Raw genomic sequence first — 25,898 nt, 5'->3', positions numbered from 1 at the left:
CCAAAAATGTCTGTCATGAAAGAAGGAAGATCACAGGCTGGCTTGGCTAGTAAGGATGTGATTCTTTATTCAAAGCCCACATCTAAAAAGAAAGGAAAAAATGCTTATGAACATACCTGATTCTAACTTAACTGCTGGAACAAAGAACTAGTTTATTTACACGCTCCTAGAAAACAACAAACAGGCAGCATAGATCTGTCATGACAAGGTGCAATCAGCCTGGAAATGTCTTCACATGGGCTTTGCAGGAGAAGACTTGGGAAAGCAGCAGCTACAAGCGACAGTTTGGATGGTGAAATGCAGTAAATGGGGAGAGCGGGAACCTGCAAGGTGGGTTTAGAATCAAATTTATTGATGGAAATCAAGTCACCGCTCTGAGGTAAATGAGCTCCGTAGAGCAGAGCTGGCGAGCCAGGCTGCTCTGAGCAATCTGCGCAGATGATGCTCAGTTGTGCATCCAGCATCTATCACCCTTTTGACCCTTGGTAGTGATAAATAATACATTACAAACTTGCAAAAGAAAATGTATCATGAAACACCTTCCTCTCATCCAGGGTGCTCTAAGGAGACATTCAGATGGGATATGAGCATCCAGTAATGAAAAGCCTCTGACTATCCTGCAGAACATGGACTTTTTATTTAGAACCTGTGCTTTTGAACATATTCAGCGGGGAACTTCCACCTTGCATGTCTCACAGTATTGAGGAGTGGAACTACGGGGAAACCTCTAAACATTATATATCTCTGTCAGAGTTGTTTGACCCACATTTCAGAAAACTTGTGGTCAAAAAGCTGCGGGGAACGCCTGTTCTGAAGTGTCGACTCCTGGGGCTTGATCCTTGTCACAGTTGTTGTTGTACTCGTGGAAGCGCCCACTTTCAGCCCGTTTCTTTACCCCTTGTGACTAACAATAAGAGAAACCCCCCCCACCCCTGCGGGTGAGGGCGGGGGAACAGCGCGCCCACGTGGAGCGGCCGCGCCTGCGCAGTGCGGCGGCCGCCGCTGTGACCGAGCGCACGTACCGCGCCGCCCGCTCCGCCCCCCCTCCTCGCGCGGGACGGAGGGGGCGTGGCCTGGGCGCCTATAAAAGCCGGCGCGGGGCCGGCCGCGCGCGCTCGGTCACGCCCCTCGGCAGCTCGCGGCAGTTCGTGACCGGCGCCGCCGTCCGCCGCGCTCCCTCAGGCGCCGCCCCTGCCCTCCGGTTTCCTCAGGTGAGCCCCGGCGGCCCCCGCGTCCCACAGGTGGCGGCGGCGGCGGTGGGGGTGGGTGGGGGGGCCGGGGGGACGTGGCGCGAAGCGAGGGAACCGTCGGGGTCCGACGCGACCGCTCCGTGAGCCGGGTGTGAGGGCGATACGTGGCAGCGCTCCGCCGCCCGCCCACCTTCTTGGCGAGGGGCGGGGGGCCGGTGCCCCCGGCCCACCCGCCGTTACGTAACGGGAGCCGGCAGCCTCCGGAGGGGGGCGGGAGGGCAGGGCCGTGGCGGCCCGCCCGGCTCCCCGGGGCTGGCAGACTAAACAGTGCCGCCTCCTCCGCCTCCCCGGGGCCGCGGGAGCGCTCCCCCCGCTCCGCCCCGCGTTTAAACGTGGCCGCGGGCAGCTCGGACCCCCCCCCGCCCCGAGCCCCGGCACCCGCTTGCCTGGCTTGTCCCGCAGGTGGGATCCCACCCATCGCAGCCGATTCGGCATCGCTCCCGCCGGGGGCTGCACCAAAGGGCGCTCTGTGCAGCTGCTGTTTGTGCTGCCTCGGGAGCTGCGGAGCGCTCTGGCACCCAAGCGGTATTGTGCTTGGATAAGTGAAAAGTTTCTTTGCATAAGCACCGAAATTAATTGACTTCATTAGTGTTTATAAATATACAAAGGGTGAGTGTCAGGAGGATGGAGCCAGGCTCTTCTCGGTGACAACCAGTGATAGGACAAGGGGCAATGGGTACAAACTGGAACACAGGAAGGTTCCATTTAAATTTGAGAAGAAACTTGTTCCCAGTGAGGGTGGCAGAGCCTGGCCCAGGCTGCCCAGGGGGGTTGTGGAGTCTCCTTCTCTGCAGACATTCCAACCCGCCTGGACACCTTCCTGTGTAACCTCATCTGGGTGTTCCTGCTCCATGGGGGGATTGCACTGGATGAGCTTTCCAGGTCCCTTCCGATCCCTGACGTTCTGTCATTCTGTGTGAAAGTTGTCACACGCCGTGTTTGTAATTGCGGGCGCTGTGTATAGTGATTGTGTCCTGAAGAATAAAGCTTATCTTGGTTTCCCTCTCCCTCTGCTGCTTTGGGTTGGATTCAGCCAGTTGTGTTCTGTGAAATTTGGCATTTAACTTTGCAGTAGCTTTACCCTTGAGCGGGTATCTTGATAGGATCTAAGCTGATTACAAGGAAAAACTCTAGTATAGAGTCTTGAGGATGGTGTTGAATGAAGAGAAAATAAAAATGTCAGATGTGCTTGCAGTAAATCTTTCAGTTTACCCAAAAAGCTGGATGCTCTTAGAGGAAAGATAGTTCAGGTTTACAGAGAGAGGTATCGAAAGGATTGCCCAGCATTCAGTTTCACACTTTTTTCCTGCAGAATTCAGTAAGAGGAGTTGCAGAGGTGCTGAGTGCTTAAGTGTTTACCTGCTTCAGATATTTAAAGATTGGGTGTTCAGGGCTTTAGTAAGTGAAGGAATCTACAACAAGGAGATAAATGTTAAATGCAGCTTCTTATGCCAAAGACTATTCAGTTAAGCATGCAAGCAGGGGACATGGGGTGGGAAGTGAAGGTAATGGCTTCCCGGTTAGTTCAGGAAGCGGAGGCCTGCTTTTGGATAAGAGGTGTTCTCTGCCTTGCTGTTCCGCACACATTACTACTTGTGGATTGTTGTTGGATACATTTGAATGTCTTGAACCACACTGCAAAGCATTTGATTTGACCCAGAGTATTCTGCACTGCTTCTTAATTATGTGCTGACAGAACTAGGACTGATTTTTTTTTTTTATTATTTTTTTCCTCTTCCTCCTGGGACTCAAAGTAACAGGAATGTGGCTCAGTCTTGCTATGCTAAGAGTTATTAATTCTGCCATTTAAGCAGTGATTGTGGCACAGGCACATCTGTTGATTCATTTAGAGGCTGAAGAAGCAGTGCCCTTTCATGAACTGCTGTCCAAAGCAGTTCCTGATCTGTGCTCCTCACAGGGGCTAAAAACTGATAAACCAAATCAGAAATGAATGGCGGGGGGTATTCACCTCCCAGCAGAAGCCAGCTGATGTGGATTAGTTCATTTTGCTAATTGAGTGTGTAGCCCCACACATGGCAGGTCATTAGGGCTGCAGCTGAGGCGGTGGTGTGGAGACGAGCTTCTGCAGATATTGCTGTGGAGCAACAGGGTTAACATATGCATGAAGAGCTATGCATTGAGCCAGAAGGGAAAGCGGCTCTCTGACCTTGTAGAGATTTAAACCTTCTTGCATAATGAATGGTTTTGAAATCTAGCATTTAAAGCTGTGATGTTGAGGCACGCACAGAGATGAGAAAACACCCGCTGCAGTTTGAAAAACATAAATTATAGATAATGGGTAATGCTATGGAAGGAGTGAGGATTCATAGAGGCTTATGGGAGGAGAACTCTACCTCCATGTTAAGGTTGATATAGATAAGGATGCTTTTATTTTTAAGAAGGTGGTCCAAAATAATTTACTTGTTGGGGAAAAAAAACCAAACACCAGTACAACAAAGAAACAAACAAAACCTAAATCAGCCTTACTTGATAAATCCTGTCTGTTTAACCAAGGAAAGACTGAAAATAAAGTCTGTGCTGAAACAGCATCTTTGCTGCCACTTGTGCTGCATTCTTGCAGTAATTTTGGAGTGACTTGCTGCCCAGGCTTTCTTCTATTACAGAACCACCTGTGGGGCTACAACTTCAGCCTAAAAGAGCTCTTATCTGTTGCTGTTTTTCAGCTGTTGATCATTGGGATTGTCCTGCTTTCTTTATCACTCTTAATATCTGAAAACTTTCTGTATATCTCTATAGATACTCTGCTAATCTTTGAGCAGAAGGATAACCTCCTGCTTGTTGTGTCTAACAAGATAAGTGTTCTGCTCAGTGGCTGGGGTGGTTTGTCTTGGCTTAGAAAGTTAAAACAAGTGAGCTGTTCAGTCTTACTCTGGAAGAAACCGAGGAAAACCTTGCTGCAGGGCACGAATCTGTGCAAACAGCGCTGTTCTAGAGTCAGGCTCATGAGTGCTGTCTTCAAGTTGGCAATAATGATGTTTAAAACAGGTCACCTACTTTACTCTAAAATGGATTCTTATCTCTCATTAGAGATTACTTATATGTGTGAAGGTTTACTTATTGTCATTAAAAAGAAGTTTAAAATATGCCGTTCTCTTTTGTTAGCAGCAATTCCAGATAATTTTTCTTCTCTCACTGCTTGGATCTTAATTTTAAAACAGGCTTTAAAGTTAACTTCTTTAGCAAGAACTGGATTCTAATGTGTCTGTTCTGAGACTGTTAAACAATGATGACAGATAAACGTTCTTGGTGCTTATGCTGGGAAAGTTCTTTCATTCTGAGTAATATTTGCAGTCGCATTGTGTCATGAGACTAGAACTTGAACCCTGTTCCTAGGGACAGGAGAGTGCTGTGAGCAGCTCTGTTTTGTGATGCCGTCCTCTTCCTCCCTAAAGTCAGCTCAGTTGAAGTGTTATTTTTCTTTTCCCACACGCAGTGAGTTAACATTAAGGACTGTGAGGGTGGATCAGTATTTAAATAACAAGTTGGGGATCTTGGTGGTACGGTTTTGACTCCTGGCCTTGCAGTAGACTTAATTTAGAGTAGGTTACATATTTTTTACTTAACTCCAAAGTAGCTTTTTAAAATTTAAGTTAGAGCTACAGTAAAATAATTTCATATCAGAGTACACCTGCAATTTCCATTTTCTATCTCTATTTTCTATCTTGTTTTCTGGATCCTGGTAAGCACCTGGGATCTTGGAATTGGCAGTGAGGAGACTTGTGTAATAAGTACCCTTGGTTAAATGCTTCAGTCACAGGTTAGCATGACCTTGATTGTTGTGAGGTTATATCACTCCCTGCAGTTTGTCTTCACTTTTCCTTCTGCTCGCATGGTTGCTATGTGCACGTCCACTCTTGTATGACACTTGCAGGCCTGTTTCTACTTGCAGAGCAGAGCTCAAGTCTTTAAAAGTCCCACAAAATGTACCTGTTGAAATGGCATTTGTTGTGTATCCTGCTGTTCAGGAAATCCTCTTCCACGTTTAGCAATGTCACTCGTGTAATTACTGCTTTGTTTTACTTGTATCTATGCATTCACTTGTTCTTTGCTATTTTTTTCCATTTTTTCCTTTTTTTTTTCTTTTCTCTGCCACGTCTTACTGTTTCAAAGCTTAGCAAATGTACTTATGATGGAAAGTCAGAAAGCTGTGTTAAAGCTGTCAGCTGGACTCCCACTTTTTATGTGGGCAGTGGATTCCTCCTCTCCAAGATGTTCAGCCGTGTCTGCCTGAAGAGTCAGACTGACAGCAATAACAGAGGGAGGATTTTTGTCTTGTTTTGCTTCATGTCACTGACAGGAAGAAATCAAGCCTACTTATTTGGCAGCTTGTGCATCTACGAGATTTCCAGCATCTATCTTAACTGAGCTTTATTTTCTTTGATTTGGGAACCTGTAGCTGATCCTTCTGCAGTAGTTTGGAAAGCTGTGCTACTTAGCAACTGCTGTTAGGGCAGGGAAAGCTTGGCTGGCCGCTGCCGTGGGCTCTGCTTCCAACTTTCTGAATTCCGTCTAGGAGGAGAGTCGTCTTGGGCGGCTGAAAGCTATTATGGGAGTCCTTGCAAGTGACAGAAAAGCCGGAGGCTGCGAAAGGAAAAAAAATGAAGTTGGAAGTGACCTCTGGATGTTGTCTAGCCTGACCTCCTGTTTGAAGCTGGGTGATCTTGGAGGTCAGGTTAGGCTGCACATGGGCTTGTCCTTTCAGTTTTGAAATTCTTCCAAGAATGGGAAGTACGGCTTCTCTGGGCAACCTCTTCTAGTGCCAAACTGCTGTCACCATGTCTTCCTCTTTGTATCTACTTAGAGTAGGGTTGCAACTGCGTTTGGAGTCAGCCCAGTGTTGGAGCAGCCTGTAAAGGCAGGTGGAGAAGAGGAAGAACTTCACAATGCATGCTACGCAAACAGGCTTTAAGGCGTCATTCTATCGTGCGAGGTGGAAGGCTGTCACCAAGAGCCATAGGTGAAGAGGAGGCATTGTTTTAATGACCTTTTGGGTGTTGTGTTGTTTTGTTTGTGTTTTAGAAAAGTTTCATATTGATTAATGGTAAAAAAGTAAACTTGCTGAAGTTTTCCTTCTGTGTCACTGAGTACAGTAAACAAATAGCTTAGTGAATTCTAAGTACTCATAATGTTGGTAAATATTTATAAAGGAGCAGAACTGTTCGGGCTTTGTAATTGATTCACAGATGTATTAGCTTGAGTACTGAATGAGCAGGAGGCATTTCGCTTTCTGCAGAGCAAAATATTAATTGAGCAGCATTTTTAATAGGCGTGCAGGTACACATCAGTGTCCTTGAGCATATGGATACAGCTTCTTTTAAGTAAAGGGTGAAATTTGCCCGTGTGAAAACTTGCTTCTGGGTTTTATCCATTAATTTACAGCAGGTCCTCAGTTGGAGCTCTTATTTAATGAGACTGACATCAGCCACAGAAGAGGGTGATACAGTTCTGTAGATGTTGCCACAATGTCTGGTTTGTGCTGAAAACTAGGTAGGTGTTACAGGCTGGCTGGAGGGTTGTGTGTTTGTTCATTATGTTTAGGGCTGCAGTTTCACAAATGGATTAAACCTGTGCTACTACCAGAAACAATTTGGCCTTGCTCTGCTGTTTTTGGCTGCCAGTTCCTGCCTCCAAATTGTCCTCTTGTACTGGCATGGATGTTCCATGGCTGTATAGTGAACTATATCAGAACCGAACCAGGATGAAATGAGAGTTTGGGTGGGACTTTTGGGGGTTAGTAATATTTGAAATAGTCTGATTTAGCTTGTTGCCTGGCTGCCTGCAGAGGGGATGAGCAAGCAAGGAGGAGGTGAGGAAAGCTGCTGGGGATAGCAGGCCTGGTTTAGAGCATTGGGAAGGCTGATGTGCCAGACTTGACTGGCAGAAAAGCAGGACTCCAGCTTCCCCCTCCAGATTTTTGCTTTAAAGCTTTACTCTCTGCCGCTGAATGTGTCAGAATGTTTCAGGCCTTCAGTTGTGGTCACACAGATTTCAGATGATTTACAGGAGTTGGAGATGGAGCTGCTTTTCTAGGCTTGTACTACAGTTTCCTGTTGTTGCTCTTAGTGCCAGTGGAATTGCGCCTGCCCTGCCCAAGCAGCACTCAGTCCTCAGCGTCAGTAAATGTAAACCCCCGTCCTGCTGGCACACCTACTTGGTTTTATGTTGTTCGCTACCAGTTCTGTCAACTTGATCAGAAGCATCTCTTTCTTCCCTAAGTAGGCACAGTTGCTTTGTAGCTGGACTTGCTTTATGATTTTTTTTTCCTTCTTCATTAGTTGTCGTGCTGTTGGAAGAGCTGTAAAACAGTTTCTGCTAGTACATGCAGTAGTTTTAATTTTTTTGAGCCAGATACAATACATGAGAGTTTAAGCTTTTATGTTTAGAAAAAAGTAATGAATTCCAAGACAGCATAATTACTTTTAAAGTATGCAGTAGTGAGGAAATCTTAGGCTGTTAAAAGGGTTCAGGATGTTGAAAGGCTGAGAGCTTGGCAGCTCTTTGTGGGAGAAGGCGCTGCCTGTGAGCCTGCTATGACCTTACCCAGGGGCTAACTAAGACCCAGCCAACAGAGGAGCCTTTTGTATCAGGTATGAAGGCTGGCTTCACCGTGGCGGCAGCCGACGAGTAGGAACCCTGTAGCTTACTCTGTGGTCTGGGTGTGTAGCGTTTTCATTTAGACTCGTTCCACTGGCATCTTTCTGACTGAGCAAATGCAACTTTTTTTTTTTTTTTCATTGGGTGGATGAAATTGATAATATGTATTTTAACTTGGTATTAAGGGGTTCTTTTCAGTGTTGGATCTTGGTTTTTTTGGTGCTTTATGTGAAGCATCTATCTGCAGTGTGTCTTAGGTGTCAGAAAGATGAAGAGTGCTTGTGAAGACCCTGTCTCCAAGCTATTCTTTCTTCTCTTACCACACAAGATGAAAGTATAAGAAAGCTGCAGAAGGGCATTAATCCTCTGTGAGAGCCGCTCAAGCTTATGTAGATTCTGCTACCTCAAGAACTAGTGGCAACCCAAGAGAATAAACTTGTTTATGTACTTTATGTTTCTTTTGTAGGTACGTGGTGAGGTGACAGCTGTCAAACTATGGCTTTCAACAAGATTTGGTGTACTGTAGCGCTTGGACTTCTGCTGCCTTTTTCTTGCGCCCATACAGACTTCTTCACGTCCATTGGTGAGACATGCTTTGGTGTATATGCTGCATAGCTGAAAGAATTTCTTGACAGCTCTCAAAACTGATTCTGCAATGATCTGTTAATGACATCCAAGGCTTTAATTGGTGCAGAACTAAGTTCACTTACTAGTTCTCATGACCTTATTGACTTCTTCGTTTGGGGAGAAATGTGCTTTGAGTTAAGTCAGTCCAGTTAATCTAATGACCCAGGCTAAGCTTTATACGCATTATTGGTTTTAAACAAAATTTTGGTGTGGACTGTTACATGTACGTAGAAGTAGGCGAAACAGCTGTTACGGGTACACCATGACACCAGAATATCAGCGTGTACTCTGTCTTGGGTTCTCATGGCCTGTGATACAGCTGAAGATGTGGACTGTGTCACCTCGTGATGAACTGGTTCGGCTCCCTGCTTGCAGGAAATGAAGCCATTATTAATTAATAACAGTCTGTTAGGGGACGCATTGAAGTCATGCAAGTAATCTTAAAGTAAAATGCTGAATTAATATTGTATATCAAACACATGAAGGCTTTCTGTACTTCTCTAGCTTTGTCTTTATTTGATCTATATTATGTGTGCTTGGATGGAAGATTGCTCTGTTGTAACCTACTTCCTTTTCCAAACGAATCCTAAATTAGTTCTAATAATAAGTATGTGATATTACATTAATTTCCATGGCAACAAGCTTGGTCCAACATGAGATTTTTTCCTAAAAAAAAAAAAGAAAAGGCAAGAAGCCTTTCTCAAATACTCCTTCAGGTTTATTTAAGCAAATGCAGAAGGACTTAGGGGAAGAGAGCGGAAGAGAGGAAGAACGCCTTTAATTCTCATTTTTTTTTGTTTCTCCTTGTCTAACCAACTCATTTGTTTTCTAGGTCATATGACAGACTTAATACATACAGAAAAAGATCTGGTGGTGTCACTGAAAGATTACATCAAGGCAGAAGAAAGCAAGCTGGAACAGATCAAAAAGTAAGCAGCTTGTTCCATAATGCTAATAGTTAATAATTTGAGTCCACCCTTATGTAAAAAATGCTTCCCAAGGCTGATTAAATTTGTGGAATTTTTCCTCTGAGGCAAAGCTTAAACTAGCACTTTTGCCAGGTTTTTGTCCTAAGTCATTATCTCTGAGCCATTGGTTTGTTTTGTTAAGCTTTCTAACGAGGAACTCTAATCAACCCACTTTCTGTATGATACCTTCACTTTAGGACTTCTGCTTTCACGTAATTCCAGAGGGGATGTAGTTCTTGGAGTGGCAATCTGCTTAGTGGAAACTAAAACCCAAGAAGTCTCCAGATGAGCGTTACAGGGAGTGTTGCAATGATACACTAGGTGTAAAAGTGCTAGAAAGTGTTGGTGTGGCCATACTGGTCATGATCGCCTCACCAATGGCTAGCAGTAACCTACCACAAGAGCAGAGTATTTCTACGTGCTATATTTGGATTTAAAAGTAAAATAGAGTAACATAAATCTTCTTTACTGTTTTTAAAAATAACAAGAGACCTGACTGTTGCCATTACTATGTTGCTCGGCTCTATAGGTCTGAGGACCAGAGCCCAATATGTCAGATTTTATCACAGCTAGAAATAAAAAAAAAATGTATCACTGATCAGGATGGTTTCCTGGCCTTCAAAAATGTGTATAAATCTTTCATGAGGTTGTTTAAACAGTTCTAGGTAGAAGCATGACTTTTATTTTAGCCTTTGTGTATTAAATTGTACCATCCAGGAAGAAAGATACTTCTGTCAGACTGTATTTATTTTTATTGCTTAAAATACAGAGTCGGAATTGCTTACAGGTTTGGAATGTTGTAAGTATATTATTTACAGCTACAAATTAAGATGGGAATATGGCAACTGGACATCCAAAAGGGTGTAAATACAGCTTATCATATTAACGTTGCAGCTCTGGTTTTATTATATTAGAGGTGCTCACGGTCAGGTTAGAAGAATTAAAATGACTTGCAGAGAGATAGAAGAACCTAGAAAAAACACCAGCATTGTTTGAGTTTGGGCTCTGTACTTTGGCTGAAGGATGTTGGTGGTTTGTGTTGAAGCTGGTAGTTCACTGAAATGCGGAGGATGGCTGGTGGGTGGCTTGTGGTGGAGGCTTTTATGAGACAGATACTACTTGAAAGAAATCCTGGCCTTGTCGTTGTGGCTCACGGTTGCAGTTGACTTTCAGCTGCTCGTTAGGTTTCAGGTAAAGCAGGCAAATTAATTCAGGCGTACCGAATTCTGGAACAAGCTGAATGCCGGCTTGTGTAGAGAGTTCCCTCCAGGCTACAGATTTTTTGTATTTGCTGTATAATGGTGTTGAGGTTTGGTATCCTCTCTGGGGTGTGGCTTTTTTAACATTAATTTATCCTGTTTCCAGGGTGTTGTTCCATGCCTTCATGTTCTAGAGTGGAGTTGTGAATGACTTAAGTGCCTGGCAGAATTAAAGAGTTTTGTGGAGTCAGAACTGTAGCATCAGAAAGTTGATCTGGGCTCCTCATTTGGGAGCGTGAGAACTACATGTTTCTTAATCCAGGCTTACAGTATGGAAGGCAGCTTTGTGGTGGGAAGCAAGGGGCTTAGTGGAGATTTAAGAGCGTGTGGCTGAATGTAAAATAATTTCAGACAAGCATTGAACTACCTTATTGTAAATTTCAGGAAGAAAAGAGCATTTAAAAAATAAAAGATCAAAAATACGGGTAAAGCTTTGTTTTTGATTAGTCCTGCATGAAAACTCATAATGGAGCTGCTGGCATATGGCATTGGGTGTTTGTAGGAAGGAGTTAGTTCAGCAGTGTGCTAACAAAAACCACTACAGCAACATAAGATTTAGGCTGCAGCTGAGGAAGATGATGTTTTTTTTAACAGAAAAACACAAAAGGAAAGAAAAAAGCCCCTTTTGTTCCTCCTAGGAGACCTTTACGTATAGATACTATAAAAGCTTGCAATTTGTGTTGTATATTTTATCAGCAAAGACTGTTGAGTAGCTTGAAATCGTTTTTATAGTGCGCTGGCAGACTTTTACAAGAGACATTAAGGAATGTATATGTTCACTATAGGTGGGCAGAGAAGTTGGATCAGCTGACAGATACTGCTACGAAAGACCCAGAGGGGTTTTTGGGACACCCAGTAAACGCTTTCAAGTTGATGAAACGGCTTAACACAGAGTGGGGTGAACTGGAAAACCTGGTTCTGAAGGACATGTCAGATGGTAAGTGTGCCCGCAGTAAGAATAACGATCACGTTGTATTTGCATTTACTTGACTATGTCTGTCACATGTCGTGCTTTGAATTAGATTTGTAAGTCTGCTTTTGGGGTGCACTCATAGAAAAGAATCCTGGAAGACCTGCCATTTTGCTGTCAGTGTGCTATTGTACAATTTTGTGATGTTTAAAGTGAATAACCTCCTTGGATGCTTTACATTTTCAAGGGGTCAGGACTTATTTCATGTGTTCTCCCATTTCTTGCAAACTAGTATTTTAGGAGATTTCATTTCTAAGTGGGATGATGCTGTTGGACAGAAAAAAAAGGGAATGAAACTCCATGTTCACAGGGACTGAAAAGTTGTGGAACTGATCTAAATGAGTGTAGTAAACACTTTGCTGCGTCTTTTCTTCAGCAAGAGTAGAAGCTCTTCAGCAACATGACATAAAATAGTTAACTGTGAAAGACATTTGGCAGCAAGGAATCTGGGATGATTATATTTGACCTGTGAGAATCTGCCTCAACAATTAACTCATACCAGGTGTAGGTTTGTAGTAAGAAATGGTAAAATAGTGGAGCTTTCAAAAAAGACCCAGGGTTAGTCTCTGGTAAGGATTCAGCACAGTCAGCTTTCCTGTTGATGCTGTGAGTGACTGATCATGCCAAGAGAAAAGGCTCTTCACCTGCTAGCCAGCAATCTGGACCAGTGCATCTTAAATCCTTCTAGACTGTGGCAAAAACCTCAAAATTGGCCAGTTCATGATTGATTTTTGGATGGTTTTGCAGCTGAGTGTTGCGTACTACATTTTGCCTGCTTCGGTCATGCTGCTCAGTTTTCTGCTGGTGGATATTAGATGAACTTTGCAAACATTATTGGCACTGTCCTTAGTTAACGCCATAAAGCTTGTTGTACTTCTGGGTTTGCTGAGTAGAAAAGTTGCTTTTCTGAAAAGGCCGGAATGGCTGTTTGTTCCAGCTGTGCCTCTCAGGGCTGACTTTGCTGGTGTCTTTCCTTTTGGTGGCTTTCTGGAGATCTGTTTCCCTCCTGGTGCAAACAGCCCACCAGCCTCTTGACTGTGCAGAAGCAGTTTCTCGGGTTTCTATATAAATACATTAATACCCACGTCTACAAAAAGCAGTTAGGTTCAGAGTGGCTGCTCAGCTGCCTGAGGTCTTGTCGAAAGCTGTTGGCAGTTAGACATCAGCATTTTTGGTTTTCATCTTTTTAGTGACTGCCCTTAATCTTTACACTGCTATTTTTAGCACTGTTTGGGTTTTTCCTCTCTAAATTATTTGTAAATTCCATGTTGCTAAATGAAGAACCTTTTGGAAGGCAGATTGAGTGGAACAGTTGCAAAAACTACCAATATGTTATCTGTAATGTTCTCCAAATGGGGGTGGTTTTTGTTGTATGTAACTGGTTTTTTACCTGATAAGAATAGTTTCCAGGCGAAACCGAATGGGTACTCCTGTCCTTTAGAACTGTTAGTTTTCTCTGGAGTTAGGGACTCGTTTTGTGTATAGAGTTAATAGAATTGACAAGTGTCTCCCTGTCTTTCCCAGGCTTTATCTCCAACATGACGATCCAGCGGCAGTTTTTCCCAAACGATGAGGACCAGACTGGTGCAGCAAAAGCCCTCTTGCGGCTTCAAGACACGTATAATTTGGACACAGACACTCTCTCTCGAGGGAACCTTCCAGGTAAGGGTCATCAATGTTATTTTCAGAAGACATTGTGAACTTTTACTAAAGGTCCTGATTACTCTGTCCTATCTTGCTTAACTGCGTAGTGTGACGGTAACAACAGGAAAACGTTTGAGCTAGCTAAGAATTAATGACAAGTGGCATGATGTGGGCTGTAGAATATAGATTGACGTAGATGTCCGTGTTAATTCTGCCACACCTCAAGGAGGAGGAAGTTGTGTGTATAAAGTGCACAACAAAAGACAGAGAGCACATACAGACTTGAGCTTACGTGTCACTACCCGAGGTGATCTTAATAGGTTTATAAGCAGGAGAAGACACACTTTGTTGTTAGAACACACTTTCTCTGCTGAGCTTTCTTTGTTTCCTCTGTTTGAAAATAGTACTGCGCCAACTGGCAAAAAATCAACTCTGTACAATCCGTGTTTTTGCAAGCACTCGTTGTGGTCAGATGCCTAATAAAATTAAGGGTAATTGGCTTTATGTGTTATGATGTATAACCTTGCTTTTGGGTTTAGTTCAAGGCTGTCTCAAAGACCTACAGATTCATTCTAATACAATAAGCAGTTTGTAATCGTTTTCTTAGTACAGCACAAAAATACAGGGCTAAGTGCTTTGGGTGGGCTGTAGTTTATTGCGTCTTTGGAAGCAATAAGCTGTCCAGACTGCGTGTAATAAAGTGTAATTGCAGGACGTGAAAGTTGTAGAGTGTAAAAGAGAAGAGGGTGGTCACTCGATAGAGCTTGTCACTAGTTTATGCTCCTTGTCATTCTTCCTAGGGAATTTCTGTTTGGTCAGATCATCAAGTTTTGATTAGAATCTTAACCCCCATCATATCACTTATTAATTCTTTTTCTTGCATTACAGGCTGTGCTGTTTCTTTACATTAACTATCAACCCTATTTGATGATTGCTGTCTTAGGCACCTTTTAAGAGTCGCCTTTTCGTGTGTGGTGTTACATTGCTTCTAAAGGCTGAATCAGTGAGCAGAAACAAAGTTGTTCTGTGGGATGCTCCATTCCACGGGCTGTCTCTTCAGCTATTTAATTTCTTAAAGCATGTCTTCAGCAGCAGAATTGCCCTGTTTGAACACAGCTGCTCTTCGGAATTCAGGATGTATTAAGATGTAATCAGGAATGTTAAGTTTAGCTGTAAAACTGGCAGGTCCTGTTTCCTTCTTACAAGATTAGATTTGGTTTTTCATTGGGCCTTAATTTAGAGTGGCAAAAATAGGAATCTGTAATTTGCGCACTGGTGCTTCAATCTTACAGAGGTCTCGGAATGCTTCTAAAAATGACTGACTAGGAAAATCTCGAGCAGCTGGGAATTGAGTGGCTGCTGGTTCCTTCCTCCTCCGTGCTGAGTTGGGGCAAACTGGAGCTTGTGGAAAGGGACCTGGCAGCGCCTCTGGACACAGCTCTGGAGCTGCCTCTGGCATCCCTGCGGCGCTGCACAAAGGGGCTGGGCTGGTGGAGAAGGAACGGTTATTTGAGTTGATTTGATTTGGATTTTGATTATTTGATTTTGATTTTTATTATTTGTTTTTATTTTACTTTATTTGTATCATTATTTTTAAAAATTTGTTTTCATTTATTTTTTATTTTTTATTTTCATTTTAATTTTCTTTTTTTCATTTTTATTTTATTTTCAGTTTATTTCATTTTTATTTTATTTATTTAATATTATTCTTTAATTTTATTTATTTTTATTTTTATTTTTATTTTTTTTTAATTTTAATTTTTATTTTTTTTATTTTTATTATTTTTTGTTTCTATTATTTCTATTATTTCTTTTATTTTTATTTATTTTTATTCTTTTTATGTTTTTAATTTTCATTTTTATTTTTTTAAATTTTATTTATTTTATTTTTTATTTTGTATTTTGGCATTTTCTTTTTATTGCTATTTTTTATTTTATTTCATTTTCATTGTTATTTTTTATTATTTCATTTTCATTTTTATTTTTGTTTCATTTTTATTTTATTTTCATTTTAATTCTTATTATTTTATTTTCAAATTATTTTTAAATTTATTTTTAATTCATTTTAATTTTTATTTTAAATTAATTTTCATTTTTATTTTATTTTTATTTTCATTTTTATTATTTTATTTATTTTTAAATTTATTTTTTTAATTTTATGTTTATTTTCATGTTTATTTTCTTATTTATTTTTATTTTTTATATTTTATTTTTTATTTTATTTCATTTTTATTTTTATGTTATGTTTTTTATTTTTTATTTTAATTTTATTTTAATTTTTACTTTATTTTTAATTTTATTTTCATTTTTATTTTTTTATTATTTTATTTTATTTTTTACTTTATTTTATGTTACTATTTGTTTTTATTGTATTTTACTTTACTTTCCAGCGCTGGTACAGACATGTAGGTAGTTTTGGGTATTGTGGCAGTGAACACCTGCATCTCACCGCCGTGTGTTCTGCCGAGGACTCTCAGCCTTCAGATGCTGAAACAGGGTGGTGAACAAACAGCCCCCGCAGAACAGAGGGGTTGCAGTACAGAAACAACAACAAGAAATACCTGCATGTTCCTCTGGACGCTTGTCTGGAATTCTGCGTAAATTCTGTTTGGTTTGATTTGTTTTAAACTCAGGTGTGAAGCACAAATCCTTTCTAACGGCCGAAGATTGCTTTGAGCTGGGGAAGATCGCCTACACTGAAGCCGACTACTACCACACCGAGCTCTGGATGGAGCAGGCTCTGAAACAGCTGGATGAGGGAGAAGTATCTTCTGCAGATAAAGTCTACATCCTGGACTACCTGAGCTACGCCGTGTATCAGCAGGGGGACCTGGCCAAGGCCATGGCGCTCACCAGGCGCCTGCTGGAGCTGGGTACGTGACAGGATGGGCTGGCTCGCCCTTCGGTTTGCAGCGAGGAGTGCGGGGTCATGGTGTTCTGACTTGTCCGTGGGTTCCTGCTGATGTTACCATTAACTTCTTGATGTGTAATTCTCAGTAAAATGAGACTTGTATTTCCATAAGTCATATTTTTAGATGGACAGTTAGAGTCTCAACTATCACGTCAGAAAGTGTCACCGTCAAGGGTTGCTTCTTCCTATTGAAGTATTTTCTGCTTCCTGCCGCTGTCACATTCCAACCACTTACCTGTCTTAGTCATTACTGCCTGAAATTTTGCTCTCTTACTGTATCTTACTTTCCTGAGTTGAGATTATTCTCCTTAGGCACAGGCAAGAACACAGTTAATGAAATTGAAACTAAATTGGTGATACCAAAATTTAAACGCAAATTAAGCATGCTTGAGGTGAAAAACTTGAAAAAAAGAGATATACAGAAGGCAATACAAGGAGCTAAGATTCTGCTTTATGAGATACGAAAAATGTTTATGCTTCTGTAAATATTCCGCTGACTTGGGAAGTTCATAACTAAACCTACGATAGCAAAGCCTAGTGAGAACCACTTATGAACTGAAGCTAATTCTGTAAGTTTAGTGATTGTTAAAAGCTTTGTCACCAGAGATCTTAATTCCTATCAGGGAAGTTTTTAGGTTTAAAGCCAGTCATGCTGGAATGGCCAAACTCTTTTTCTTAGCGCCTGGAACCCTGTGCATAGCGAGGACCTTGGCCTCGCGGTGAGCGGTTTCTTGACCGTGAATATGCTGAGTTTAGCTCTGGAAGCTCATAGTGTATGGATGAGTAAGGACACTTGCATGCTGCAGCCCAGCATTGCTTCCAGCTTAGCTTGGGGTTATAACTACCCTGTGAATCCTCTCCAACCAGAGTACATGTTTCCCATTTCTGTTTGAGAAGCAGTCATGTGCATCTGTTTTCTTTTTTGTTCTGTAAATAGCCTCTTCTGGATACTACTTCACCAATTGGAAACTGGCCAGTGATCATTTGTCTGCTTCTTTGTCAATAGATCCTGAACATCAAAGAGCAAATGGGAACATGAAATATTTTGAATATATCATGGCTAAAGAAAAAGAAGCAAATAAGTCCAGCACGGATTCAGAAGACCAGGTGGAGAAGGAAACTGAGGTTAAGAAAAAGGATTACCTGCCCGAGAGAAGGAAGTACGAAATGCTGTGCCGTGGGGAGGGTCTCAAAATGGTAAAGTGGAGTAGACTGTTTTCAAATGTATGAAACCAACTGTGACAAAACAATGTCAAGAATTTGTATGTGTTGTGAAAGCAAGGAAGTCGTTAGAGCAGTTGGCTGTGTGTGGAACTGCGGATTAGCGTGTTGGATTTCCTCCCTGTTTCGTTCTGTCCAGCAGACAACAGTAATGCTGCCGCAGGCACTGCTGGCTGACTTGGACGCACTACATAATTGTAGTTATTGAATAAGTATGCTGAAAGTCTAGATTTACACGCAATGAAGTGACTCTGTTTCTTTAAGTGATGAAGTTATTTTTATTGTAATAGGACTGTGTAAAGTGCTACTTGTTGCAGTGCTGCAGAGTAACATTAATGTTCTCAGGACATCTGTTTCTTTAGAGATACTAACACCATGTAGAAATGATCTGATTATCTCCACCTTGCTTCCAGACTCCTCGCAGACAAAAAAGACTCTTCTGCCGCTACTACGATGGAAACAGGAATCCGAGATACATCCTGGGCCCTGTCAAACAGGAAGATGAGTGGGACAAACCTCGAATTGTTCGCTTCCTTGACATCATCTCCGATGAAGAGATCGAAACTGTGAAAGAGCTGGCAAAGCCAAGGGTAAATGCCTTACGCTTCTTAAGTTCCGTGTGTAGTTTTCTGTATGAACGTGTGTGATTCTGTCTCCTCGTGAGCGCAGAAGTGCGTGCAGTGCGCTCACGATGCTTTTCTCACCTTGTAGCTCTTGGTGATGCACTCTTCGAAGGAGACAGTGGGGAAGCTGGAAATTGTGTGTAATTAGAGAGCCGGGCAGGAGCGGCGCAGGACTGTCAGACTCCTCTGTCATCTGGTTTTTGTTTGGTTTTCTAGTTTAAGTCTGTATTTGCCAAAGTTGTGACATGGAGAGGAGTGCCAGCCATTCCTCTGGTGCTGGAATTATTGTATAGACAAGAATGAATGGTTGCTTTCTCCACCAAGTATAAAACTGACTTCTGTTTCCCAGGCTTTGAAGTTACCTGCAGATGAAAGAGCTTTAACAAGGCAGTACTTTATTTCTTTGTAGTCTAAACAGCTTTTTGTCTGAGCAAATGGAGATAGGGGGATAAATGCATTAAGTAAGGGACAAACTGTGAGCTTGGTCTGCAGCAAAGTAAAGCAGCGGTGGGTCATACATGCACACATGGAGGACGAGGCTGTCCGTGGCCGTGGCACTGAGTACTAGGTAGCCTGAAGGTGATTTTAAAGCTCCCTAAAGGCTGATGTGTTGTATTTTTGAGGTAACATTCTGAACTGTAAGCAAGTACAAGCAGTTCTCTTACCTGTAAAACATCTCTTCCTGCTCTCCTGTCAGGCAGCCTTACTGCAGGTCTGAAAATCAGAGCCCTCGTTGGTTGGTTGTGGATAATTAAGCCCCTTTGCTGCTGCAAAAGCTCTGGCATTACATCTGTGGAATATGACTGAACCACTTCTTTATGGAGTAGAAATAAATCTCAGCACTGAAAATAAAAACCTGTGACTGTGGTGGTTATAACTTCTCAACTTGCTGAGATAATTGGTTTATTGTAAAACATTGGCTTGTGTTTAAGACTCGGGGTTTCATAGTTCATTACCGTTCCATGTATCTCCGGTGGCTGAGGCCTTGCAGGGCTCAGTAATGAGCGTAGCAAGAGATTTATGGGTTTTTCCAACTGAGAGGTCATCTCCTTCTTCCTGATGTTCGGGATGTTCCCATCGCCGCCTTGGAAAAGGGCACTGTCTGATTTGTGCCCAGCCTTCTGCTGTGCTGGCAGGATCAATCCTCATTATTCAGCCTTGGGACTCTCACTGGAATCCTACTTTGTGCCTTGATTCTTACAAGCGTCTGCATGGGATGAGAGAGGAGAAGCAGCATGTTAAGAGCTCCAGTATCTGTTTCTTGTTAGTAGAAATGGAGAGGCTTTGATTTACTTAGTTTATTTTAACAATAGAAAAACACTTTTTCTAATTGTCTGGGACTTCATATACCATTTGTGCCTCTTCCAAAATTCGGGCTCTGCAACTCAGCCTTTCCCAGTTATGAATGACGGAGTGTCTGACAGTATGTGAACCAAGTTAAAAGGCGCATGGAAGGTTCTGAACCAGAGTGTTAATGTAGAGGGGATGGCGTCAAGTAAATGGAGCGCAGCAGAGGGCAAGGAAGGCCTTGAACCAAGAGTTCTTACTCCGTGTAACTTAGGAGTACAATGTGAACGCATCCATGGACTAAGCAATTAGTTTGTGTTGGCAGTCAGTGCTAAAGGAGTCCGTGCTGCTTTTGGTTATAGAAAGAATCAGAAAGGTAGGGTTTTACTCTTGTTTCGCTTATACAAGATCACAGAGCTGCCTGGTTTCAGCTTAACTGCAAAACTCCTCTTACATGTGCAGGACAGAGTGCTAACAAAGGACCTATTGTGCACATGCCACACATTGTACCGCTTCCAGCAGTTGTCGCAATATGAAGGAAGTGAAAGCTGCTAGTTTATTCAGATGACTGTTCTTCTTTGCTACAGAAATGGCAACATTACTTCCTGCAAAACTTGATGTTCTCTAATGCTCTCTTTAAAAACATAAATCAGAAATCCCTAAAAAAACCTCTTTTAGTAAATTTGGAGACCCTCTCCTTCCCCATGACTGCTTTATGAATTTCCAGCCCCTCCGTAAAGGAAAATCCACCGCAAAAGGTGACCGGGTGGCTTGCGTGGCGGCTTGCGTGACATTTCCCCTTAGGCTTCTGAATGGTCGGATTGCTGTGATGCGAGATGTGCTTTGTAATGCAACTATTCTGATGGTTCGCTTCACAGCTGAGGCGAGCCACCATTTCAAACCCCATAACGGGAGCCTTGGAGACGGCACATTACAGAATTAGCAAAAGGTAAGAGAGCTCTATGCCAGATGTTTTGGGCCTGTAATGAGCGTGTACGTTGCGCTCATTACGGGGAAAAAAAGAGGTGGTCCAAAAAGACAACTTTGGCTTTGTAGTCCACCGCTTTATTACATGCGGATCTGTAACAGGCTGTTCCTGCTGAGTTTCTCAGTCTTTTCCTTCAGCGAGAAGTTCTGGGGGCGTATTTTGTTTTCTTTTTCCTGTTTTTTGGTCGCTTTCTCAGTGTGTGTGTTCTCAAACTGGTGATCTGTACAAGCAGCAGGTCTCTACGTGTGGTGTAAAAAATACACGATGCTAGAAAACCTTCAGTAGAATCGAGATTTAAAATATTCCCTTTCCCTTGCTCTTCTCACCAACCAAAAATTGTCCTCCCTTTCCTTGTAAAATGTAGCAGAGCAGTTGAAGCGCCTCGACATGTGTAAGAGAAGCTTTAAGTCGTTACCGTGCGTGTCAGCCGGAGTGGTGTGCAAAACACACTTTCGTTAGTCACAGCATTTAATTGGCTGAGATAATCCCCTTCTCCCGTGTGGGCTCTTCTGCTGACACAAATCTGGTAGAACACAAGCTCATTTTCACTGCCTCCTGCTTCTTTCCAGCTTGAAGTCCTGCAAGTCTTGAATTTAGCCGATGTTTTCCAAAATTGGCTGCCTCTAAAAGCAGCCCCTGCCCCCTGCCCGCCCCCCACTGTTAGTGGTGATGGTTAAAGACGGGCTGCGCGTTCCACGCATGCTAAGCCAAAGTTCTGAGAGGAGTTAAACTTCTGGGTGAAGAGGAATTGTCTGTGAAACTCAGCATCGTAAATTATTTGCAGGAAGTCTCTAATTTAAAACAAAACAAAAAAAAAAAGAAAGAGAAAAAGGAGGAAAAAAGTGAAAGGACAATCCAACCAAATTTTTCCAACCAATTTGTTTTGATTTGGACGCGGCAGCTACAGCTTCTGTTGCCCTTCTAATATTGCTAATTGAAGAGCATTGCATACCATCCAGACCAATCGGAACCCTTTCAAACACCTGTGGCTTGGCGCAAACGCGGCCTACGAGGTGGGTAAGCCTTGTCCTTTCTCTTTTTGTAGCTGAGCCGTGCTACTGTTCATGACCCTGAGACTGGGAAACTGACCACAGCACATTACAGAGTCTCTAAGAGGTAAGGGGACGTCTGCCAAAGGGACACCCAGGCTGAGGAAATCTGTCCTGGGGCTGCACCGCTGCATCTCTAAACCTGGGGCAAAGAAGGGCTTTTGCGTAACTCTTCTGTTGTTAGTCTGGCTTTAGAAGAAAGAGAATGGCCTAAAGCAAATGGGGCTGGCGTCTAACAAAGCGAGCGTCCTGCTGGAATAGAATATAGCAGTAGATGTTAGGGGTGGCCACGATGGACGGTCGTTCTGCTTGGCATGGCTTGTGTGGCGTGACTAACGTACTAAAACTTGGGTCCTGCGTGGGGCTCTGCAGCTGAGCTTCCGTGTTGGTGCTTGTGCTTAAAACCGATGGGCTGCTGCCGTTCGTGTGTGTAGTGCAAATTAAAGCTAACCCATAATTGTTAAGGGTTTCCTTGTTTAAATGATTGAAAGTAAGTGCTGCTTTAATAGAAAACTGGTGTTCTTTCAGCTTCTTTGGAGAAATTAACCCTGAAATTAGAACGGCTAGTAGCCATTTATTTAGCTATGAGTTTCTTTAAAAAGATAAAAGTGCTTCAAAATGCTGGATCGCAAGAAGTCGATTGATTCAAGAATTATTAGAACTAATGGAAACTAGAAAACCATTGTAGCTGAAGTCTGGTCCTTAAGCCATGTTTGCTCTGAGTAGTGCCAAGTTGCAAACATTTGTGCGTTGAGAACTGCCTCGCACCTTCAGTGGCACCGTTGGAGCGCTCCTTTGGAACTGTCCTGTGAGCTCCTACACGTTTGTGCCTTAAACCCCCCTCCAGAAGCACCCCCAGAAGTACTTCAGCAACATACGTCTTCCTGTTTGACACGTGTTGCATTGAACTTTTAGGTTTTGTTTTTAATTTCAAAGGCTGTCTGTGTCTTATCTTGGTTATCGGTGACTGGGTGTTTGAAAGGAAGCGTTTGCTGGGTCTCAGGGTTTGTCCTTTGTGACACAGACCCGTTTGGGGCATTAACTGAAGAGACTCGTTAATCCATTTGAACACAGCCTCATAGTTTCTGTCAAACTTGATGGCCTAATAATAGGAATTGGAGAAGGTAACCAGATCACTAATTGAAATAAAGATGCATAATTGGCCCCTATTCAAACAGCTGATCCTTAGTAAAAGGACTTAAATTTCTTTAGAGTTTTGATTTTCCATTAGTGGGAAGTGTTATGTCTTGAGACTCTTGCAGGTGTCACAGTCAGAAAAACATCACCAGACAACACCCATCGTTAGAAGCCGATTCCCCCGTGAGCGTGTGCGGCCAGGCCCTGTTTGCCATCACCTTTGTGACATGACTAAATACTTCTCCTAGGGTTTTAATCTGGAATGAGCCGTGCGCTGGTTTAGGTTTGGTGCTCAAGGTTTGGCACCCTGGGATGGCCTTCCAGCATATCCAAGGAACTCACAGAATGAAATAACATTTTACTGAGCTGAGTTTTTGTAATTCCTTACCTCATAACTGGAATTGGAATTGCAAAGAAACCAACAGATAAATGCACATTGCAAAGATGATTTTTGGAGGCTGGGAACAGACTTGAGGGTGGAGGAAGACTTCCCTTCTCGTGCTTCCCCTTGCCTTTGTATTCCCCCATGTGCAGATTAGTGAGGACGTATATACTTTAAAAGAGAATTTGACATCTAAACTATAGTAGGAGGTAAGAGCCTCCCCCAAAGCCCCCAAGCCAGACTGCTTTAGAAGGATCACGTTATTAATGCTGGATCACTGAACCTCTGCTAGAAAGATCTTTTCCTTAGAGCTGCTTGAGCTGGTTTGGATTCCAGATGAATCATTACTCCTGAAAACCAAAAAAATGCTCGCTTTCGTTCTTTACTAGCTGACTGCTCTCCCCTTTCAAACATTCTTTCCTAGCAAACGCGCTTCTCAGTTACCGCATTCCTGTCGCTGAGAGGGCTCCTGTTGGTGGTGCGGGACGTGGCAGCTTGTTTGGCTCCCTCCTCCCAGCCGCCAGTCGCAGCTTGTAGCTTGATGTTAAAGTTTCCACTTCAGAAACACCAGTCTGGGATTTTATTCACTCCCTGTTGCATCTCTGCTAATAACTAAGTACATTTTAGGAAGTTTTTAAACAGAAGTGACGGTATTGTGTGTGACCGTTATAAAAGCAGCATTGAAATGCTGTGGTGCTGGTGTAGCTGTGACTAAGGACGTGGTATCAGACCAACTTTTGGGCACACGAGCCCGTGTAAATCTGGACAGTTGTCTGTTTTTTTTTCCTGATACCTCTTAATCTAAAATTGTTTCTGCATATACATTTTATGCTAAAAAAAATCTCTCTTAATAGGATACCTGATAGTATCATAAAGTAAATGTAATTACTGCTAGCTGTTTGTAATGAATATAAAAGTTGATTAAAAGCCAGATCCTGGTGTGGGGAAGAAGAAGAAATCCCCCTCCATGAATTCAGCACTAATGAAATCCTTTCAGTTGCTGTAACATACAGCTTAGTGCATGGGTGTCTTTACAAAGCCACGTGGGACACCAGAACGCTTTGCTTTGTAGTCTGGGAATCTTGGCTTCTGGAATGGTCAAATCCAGAATGCTTTGCATGCCTGTTAACTTGTCGGGTGAGCAACTTAAATTAACAAATTGAACAAAAGTCTAGCGAAGAGTAGAACCATGTGTGCATTGTGTGCTGAGCCTTGGACTTGGAAGAAAAAAGTTTGCTGAGTGCGGTTTAAGGCTGTTATTAATTCTGCATGATATATATGCCACTGGTGAGGGAGATTTTGGTGTGTTTGGGGGTTTATTTTTGACAGACAGAGACGCCAGGCACCCGGCACAGGGTTCTGCGGGCCCTCCCGAGCCCTCTGCCCCCACAGATTGTGTGATGCGACAGGGTTAAATCTTAAACCCTGCTTAACTCTTCACACAGAACCAGTCAGAACTACAGGCTTCCCCCTCAGTTTTGCTCAGCACTGACACTTGAAATATGGTTTCAGTTCTCCACCTTTTATAGACTTTCTTGATTTTTAAAATGCATCTAATACCTTGCGAAAGGGTTTGTATTGCTTGGGAGCGTTACCTGTTCAACATGGCTGTGGAGCATGTGGCTGCAGAGCGGCTTTTTTTTGGGGGGGAAAGGGCAAAATGCTTCATATAAGTAGCCTCCTACCACTTTAAATCAAAGCAGGTTGCATTGTAACCCTGATACTAACAGTGTTGAGAAGTGGGTAAATCTGTGTATGTGTTCGTGCAAGTCTGTCTTGAGAAATCCCGTTTCTTTTATCTATAGCTCATTTGTCATTTAAAACCAAAAACGCTCATAGAGATTCTGTAACCTGTGTCAGTGCCTTGTGTCATGTGTCATGCTACTGTTCCTCCCATGCTAAGTGTTTTGGGGGGGTTTTTTGTTTGTGTGGGGGTGTTGTGGTGTTGTTTGTGTTTTTCTATTTGTTTTTAATACAGTTTTTCTATGAAAGAAAACAGCCTTAATTTAGTATAGATGTGAAAGTTCATTTGAGTAGCGAGATTATGTACTTGCCAGCGAGACTCTGGGCATTTTGTCCGACAGTCATGTAAGAGCAGCAGGAACCGCTGATGAGCCCAAAGGCCGAGTCAGAGGCTGGGAAGAAAAAGTAGAACTGGCTGTGGCCGTTTTCCTGCAAAAAAGGGGAAAAATCATCAATATTCGCATCCATATTCGCCACTAGTAGGGGAATGCCAAGGTAAACAGAGAAGAGGCCCAGGCAGGTGGTGAGTGTGTCAAGAGAGGGAAGAGGAGCGGGGGAAACGCAGGTGAGCAGATGAGCATTAGGTGAGCAGACGAGTGGTTGAAAAGAAGTATCTTTCTGTACCTCAAGTATCTTTCTGTACCTGAAACATCTGCTAAATACTACATTTGGTTTTGTAATAGGCTGTTTTGGTAGAAATTGTTCAACAGGGGAAGATTGCTAATGAGTTTGATGCGTTGCTGAACTGTTTTCAGAATGATTTTTTTGGTCCCATGGCCCAGGTAAGTAAGGGGAAGGGACAGATCCAGCACACTCGCCTGTCAGTGCGTGACGTGGACGAGCTGAGTTACCATCGCACAGACTCCATGGATGCCAAATGAAGTAACTCACCTGTTCCTTTCCCAAGTGTTGCTTCAAAATGCATCAAACGCAGGGTCTAAATTAGCTTTTTGGAATGGTAAGAGCAGAATTGGTTTGTGCCTGTTCTAGAATATAGCTTGAAGCAGTTACGGGAATGAGGGCCCTTAGTTTGAGAGCTCCTAAGTGTCTTTTCTAGAGAACAGGCTTATTAAATGCAGGCCTTTGTGGTGTCCTGGAAATACTTCTGATCGTCCTACCAAATTCTTGAAAGTACGGAAAAAAGTCATCTCACATTGGAAGTAATTCAAAATGTTGCATTTGTACGGCTAGCTCACTGCCTTCTTTTATTAATACATTTGTTTT

At 42.7% G+C, this 25,898-nt stretch overlaps 1 protein-coding gene and 1 long non-coding RNA gene across 7 annotated transcripts in view; one reads left to right on the top strand and one right to left on the bottom strand.

Annotated features, from left to right (window-relative positions):
• The first annotated feature begins 1,082 nt into the window (after window positions 1–1,082).
• The window catches only part of P4HA1 (prolyl 4-hydroxylase subunit alpha 1), a 32,008-nt gene continuing 7,192 nt past the window's right edge, over window positions 1,083–25,898 (top strand). For 3 of the 5 annotated variants that reach the window (XM_082052373.1, XM_082052371.1, XM_082052370.1), the window contains exons 1-9: window positions 1,083–1,211; window positions 8,332–8,448; window positions 9,325–9,421; window positions 11,505–11,656; window positions 13,214–13,351; window positions 15,967–16,206; window positions 17,251–17,441; window positions 17,879–18,055; window positions 21,409–21,479. In XM_082052373.1, coding sequence (XP_081908499.1) covers window positions 8,361–8,448; window positions 9,325–9,421; window positions 11,505–11,656; window positions 13,214–13,351; window positions 15,967–16,206; window positions 17,251–17,441; window positions 17,879–18,055; window positions 21,409–21,479 — 1,154 coding nt within the window. In that variant the 5' untranslated portion in view covers window positions 1,083–1,211; window positions 8,332–8,360. Of the gene's footprint in view, window positions 1,212–8,331; window positions 8,449–9,324; window positions 9,422–11,504; window positions 11,657–13,213; window positions 13,352–15,966; window positions 16,207–17,250; window positions 17,442–17,878; window positions 18,056–20,253; window positions 20,325–21,408; window positions 21,480–25,898 lie in introns of all 5 variants that reach the window. The other 2 variants (XM_082052374.1, XM_082052372.1) reach the window with 1 other exon arrangement.
• LOC309439612 lies at window positions 18,063–25,896 on the bottom strand. Of its 2 annotated transcripts, none has more exons than XR_014184042.1 (3): window positions 23,215–25,896; window positions 18,754–19,295; window positions 18,063–18,450 (listed from the first exon to the last, which is right to left on the bottom strand). It is a non-coding gene; the product is annotated as an uncharacterized lncRNA (long non-coding RNA). The 2 variants fall into 2 exon arrangements; XR_014184043.1 differs by having other exon boundaries at window positions 18,063–19,295; window positions 23,215–23,281; window positions 23,376–25,896.

The sequence above is a fragment of the Streptopelia decaocto genome, assembly GCF_964273445.1.
Source record: "Streptopelia decaocto genome assembly, chromosome: 5".
NCBI classification, from domain to species: domain Eukaryota; kingdom Metazoa; phylum Chordata; class Aves; order Columbiformes; family Columbidae; genus Streptopelia; species Streptopelia decaocto.
The sequence above is the reverse complement of the archived record's forward strand: the minus strand, read 5'-3'. Positions and strand labels throughout refer to the sequence as shown.